The 5,000-nt window shown below is 46.6% G+C and overlaps 1 protein-coding gene across 6 annotated transcripts in view; it reads right to left on the bottom strand.

Moving 5' to 3' along the window:
- Positions 1 to 5,000, bottom strand: part of wdr59 (WD repeat domain 59) — a 60,267-nt gene that overhangs the window by 1,594 nt on the left and 53,673 nt on the right. For all 6 annotated transcript variants that reach the window (XM_090222017.1, XM_090222018.1, XM_090222019.1 and 3 more), the window contains 3 exons: positions 4,999 to 5,000; positions 3,890 to 4,010; positions 3,503 to 3,645 (listed from right to left, as the gene is read on the bottom strand). The exon at positions 4,999 to 5,000 is cut by the window's right edge and continues 80 nt beyond it. In XM_090222017.1, coding sequence (XP_090078143.1) covers positions 3,503 to 3,645; positions 3,890 to 4,010; positions 4,999 to 5,000 — 266 coding nt within the window. The remainder of the gene's footprint in view (positions 1 to 3,502; positions 3,646 to 3,889; positions 4,011 to 4,998) is intronic.

Below are 5,000 nucleotides of genomic sequence, written 5' to 3'. Positions count from 1 at the left end.
TGAATGGGGCCCTTCCTCTCTATCTGACAGGTATATTACAGAGGGTTGAATGGGGCCCTTCCTCTCTATCTGACAGGTATATTACAGAGGGTTGAATGGGGCCCTTCCTCTCTATCTGAGAGGTATATTACAGAGGGTTGAATGGGGCCCTTCCTCTCTATCTGACAGGTATATTACAGAGGGTTGAATGGGGCCCTTCCTCTCTATCTGACAGGTATATTACAGAGGGTTGAATGGGGCCCTTCCTCTCTATCTGACAGGTATATTACAGAGGGTTGAATGGGGCCCTTCCTCTCTATCTGAGAGGTATATTACAGAGGGTTGAATGGGGCCCTTCCTCTCTATCTGACAGGTATATTACAGAGGGTTGAATGGGGCCCTTCCTCTCTATCTGACAGGTATATTACAGAGGGTTGAATGGGGCCCTTCCTCTCTATCTGAGAGGTATATTACAGAGGGTTGAATGGGGCCCTTCCTCTCTATCTGACAGGTATATTACAGAGGGTTGAATGGGGCCCTTCCTCTCTATCTGAGAGGTATATTACAGAGGGTTGAATGGGGCCCTTCCTCTCTATCTGACAGGTATATTACAGAGGGTTGAATGGGGCCCTTCCTCTCTATCTGACAGGTATATTACAGAGGGTTGAATGGGGCCCTTACTCTCTATCTGACAGGTATATTACAGAGGGTTGAATGGGGCCCTTCCTCTCTATCTGAGAGGTATATTACAGAGGGTTGAATGGGGCCCTTCCTCTCTATCTGACAGGTATATTACAGAGGGTTGAATGGGGCCCTTCCTCTCTATCTGACAGGTATATTACAGAGGGTTGAATGGGGCCCTTCCTCTCTATCTGACAGGTATATTACAGAGGGTTGAATGGGGCCCTTCCTCTCTATCTGAGAGGTATATTACAGAGGGTTGAATGGGGCCCTTCCTCTCTATCTGACAGGTATATTACAGAGGGTTGAATGGGGCCCTTCCTCTCTATCTGACAGGTATATTACAGAGGGTTGAATGGGGCCCTTCCTCTCTATCTGAGAGGTATATTACAGAGGGTTGAATGGGGCCCTTCCTCTCTATCTGACAGGTATATTACAGAGGGTTGAATGGGGCCCTTCCTCTCTATCTGACAGGTATATTACAGAGGGTTGAATGGGGCCCTTCCTCTCTATCTGACAGGTATATTACAGAGGGTTGAATGGGGCCCTTCCTCTCTATCTGAGAGGTATATTACAGAGGGTTGAATGGGGCCCTTCCTCTCTATCTGAGAGGTATATTACAGAGGGTTGAATGGGGCCCTTCCTCTCTATCTGACAGGTATATTACAGAGGGTTGAATGGGGCCCTTCCTCTCTATCTGACAGGTATATTACAGAGGGTTGAATGGGGCCCTTCCTCTCTATCTGAGAGGTATATTAAAGAGTTTTAGTACTATCTATCTAGGAGACTCAGCCTGGTATACCATCTATCTAGGAGACTCACCATCTATCTAGGAGACTCAGCCTGGTATACCATCTATCTAGGAGACTCACCATCTATCTAGGAGACTCAGCCTGGTATACCATCTATCTAGGAGACTCACCCTGGTATACCATCTATCTAGGAGACTCACCCTGGTAAACCATCTATCTAGGAGACTCACCCTGGTAATCTATCTATCTAGGAGACACACCCTGGTATACCATCTATCTAGGAGACTCACCCTGGTAATCTATCTATCTAGGAGACACACCCTGGTATACCATCTATCTAGGAGACTCACCCTGGTATACCATCTATCTAGGAGACTCACCCTGGTAAACCATCTATCTAGGAGACTCACCCTGGTAATCTATCTATCTAGGAGACACACCCTGGTATACCATCTATCTAGGAGACTCACCCTGGTAATCTATCTATCTAGGAGACACACCCTGGTATACCATCTATCTAGGAGACTCACCCTGGTAATCTATCTATCTAGGAGACTCACCCTGGTAATCTATCTATCTAGGAGACTCACCCTGGTAATCTATCTATCTAGGAGACTCACCCTGGTATACCATCTATCTAGGAGACTCACCCTGGTATACCATCTATCTAGGAGACTCACCCTGGTATACCATCTATCTAGGAGACTCACCCTGGTAATCTATCTATCTAGGAGACTCACCCTGGTAAACCATCTATCTAGGAGACTCACCCTGGTAAACCATCTATCTAGGAGACTCACCCTGGTATACCATCTATCTAGGAGACTCACCCTGGTATACCATCTATCTAGGAGACTCACCCTGGTAATCTATCTATCTAGGAGACACACCCTGGTATACCATCTATCTAGGAGACTCACCCTGGTAAACCATCTATCTAGGAGACTCACCCTGGTATACCATCTATCTAGGAGACTCACCCTGGTATACCATCTATCTAGGAGACTCACCCTGGTAATCTATCTATCTAGGAGACACACCCTGGTATACCATCTATCTAGGAGACTCACCCTGGTAATCTATCTATCTAGGAGACACACCCTGGTATACCATCTATCTAGGAGACTCACCCTGGTAATCTATCTATCTAGGAGACTCACCCTGGTAATCTATCTATCTAGGAGACTCACCCTGGTAATCTATCTATCTAGGAGACTCACCCTGGTAATCTATCTATCTAGGAGACTCACCCTGGTATACCATCTATCTAGGAGACTCACCCTGGTAATCTATCTATCTAGGAGACTCACCCTGGTATACCATCTATCTAGGAGACTCACCCTGGTAATCTATCTATCTAGGAGACTCACCCTGGTATACCATCTATCTAGGAGACTCACCCTGGTAATCTATCTATCTAGGAGACTCACCCTGGTATACCATCTATCTAGGAGACTCACCCTGGTAATATATCTATCTAGGAGACTCACCCTGGTAAACCATCTATCTAGGAGACTCACCCTGGTAAACCATCTATCTAGGAGACTCACCCTGGTAAACCATCTATCTAGGAGACTCACCCTGGTAATATATCTATCTAGGAGACTCACCCTGATATACCATCTATCTAGGAGACTCACCCTGGTATACTATCTATCTAGGAGACTCACCCTGGTATACCATCTATCTAGGAGACTCACCCTGGTAAACCATCTATCTAGGAGACTCACCCTGGTAATATATCTATCTAGGAGACTCACCCTGGTAAACCATCTATCTAGGAGACTCACCCTGGTAAACCATCTATCTAGGAGACTCACCCTGGTAAACCATCTATCTAGGAGACTCACCCTGGTAAACCATCTATCTAGGAGACTCACCCTGGTATACTATCTATCTAGGAGACTCACCCTGGTATACCATCTATCTAGGAGACTCACCCTGGTATACTATCTATCTAGGAGACTCACCCTGATATACCATCTATCTAGGAGACTCATCCTGGTATACCATCTATCTAGGAGACTCACCCTGGTATACCATCTATCTAGGAGACTCACCCTGGTATACCATCTATCTAGGAGACTCACCGATGCCTTTGTGAGGTTCAGGAGGACAGGATGTAAACTTGAGGACCTCGGCTCTCTTGTCCTTCAGCCCCCATCGATGGAGGATCTCCCCGTAACACTTCTTAAAGTCATCAAACTGCATGGTGTTGGCTGGGTCCAGCAGCCTGAGAGGGTAGAGAGAGAGAGAGAGAGAGAACCGGAGATCTAGAACAGATAAGAGACTGCCCCCATGTTCCTATTGGTGCTGGTTCAGAACCGGTCCTAGGTAAGATGGCCGACATGTCGGTCCATTCTGACGCAGACATCAGCCTCTCTGTTGTTCCTCGTGTATGTCTATGAAGAAAACATTGGGTTGTCTTTGTTTGTGTGTGTTTTTCTAACGTCTAATTCTGGACTCGACTCAGTGACCTTTTATTCATGTCGTGTTGTTCTCTCTCTCGCTCGCGGGGGTCTGTGTACATCTGGTTGGCGTAGCGATAGTCGTCAGGCGAGGACTCCCCCAAGGGAGGGACGTGCTCCGGATCTCGACCTAATGAAATAGACAGATCTCCTTTTACACAGATGGCTACATGTCATTGACACTGGGTATCTATGGAGAATATTAGCAGGTTAGACTGTATGTTCCACAGGAAGCAGCAGGTTAGACTGTATGTTCAACAGGAAGCAGCAGGTTAGACTGTATGTTCCACAGGAAGCAGCAGGTTAGACTGTATGTTCCACAGGAAGCAGCAGGTTAGACTGTATGTTCCACAGGAAGCAGCAGGTTAGACTGTATGTTCCACAGGAAGCAGCAGGTTAGACTGTATGTTCCACAGGAAGCAGCAGATTAGACTGTATGTTCCACAGGAAGCAGCAGGTTAGACTGTATGTTCCACAGGAAGCAGCAGGTTAGACTGTATGTTCCACAGGAAGCAGCAGGTTAGACTGTATGTTCAACAGGAAGCAGCAGGTTAGACTGTATGTTCCACAGGAAGCAGCAGGTTAGACTGTATGCTCCACAGGAAGTAGCAGGTTATATTAAATCATGACTCTCCCATGTTCCCTAACAGTTATGAAAGTTGACTGGTGATTAGGACACTTCTTTAGGACAAAAATAGTGTACTTCAGTATAGGGATTAGGGTGTAGGCTCTGACCTAAAGTAGTGCACTATTCATTCAGCAGTATGTGGACACCCCTTCATATTAGTGGATTTGGCTCTTTCAGCCACACGCGTTTCTGACAGGTATGTAAAATTGCGCACACAAGCCATGCGATCTCCATAGACAAACATTGGCAGTAGAGTGGTGGGAAGCCTTCCCCGAAGAGTGGAGGCTGTTATAGCAGCAAAGGGGGGGACCAACTCCATATTAATGCCCATCCTTTTTGAATGAGATGTTGGATGAGCAGGTGTCCACATACTCTTGGTCATGTAGTGTACTAGTGAACAGGGGGCTAGTTGGGTCTCGGCGCTGGCCTCTTCTGGGGTCACTGAGTTCATACCATAAACAGCCTTTTATTTCCATCCCGGGTTACATACCG

Source organism: Oncorhynchus mykiss, chromosome 26 (assembly GCF_057628025.1).
Source record: "Oncorhynchus mykiss isolate SJ-2025 chromosome 26, ASM5762802v1, whole genome shotgun sequence".
NCBI lineage: Eukaryota > Metazoa > Chordata > Actinopteri > Salmoniformes > Salmonidae > Oncorhynchus > Oncorhynchus mykiss.
The sequence above is the reverse complement of the archived record's forward strand: the minus strand, read 5'-3'. Positions and strand labels throughout refer to the sequence as shown.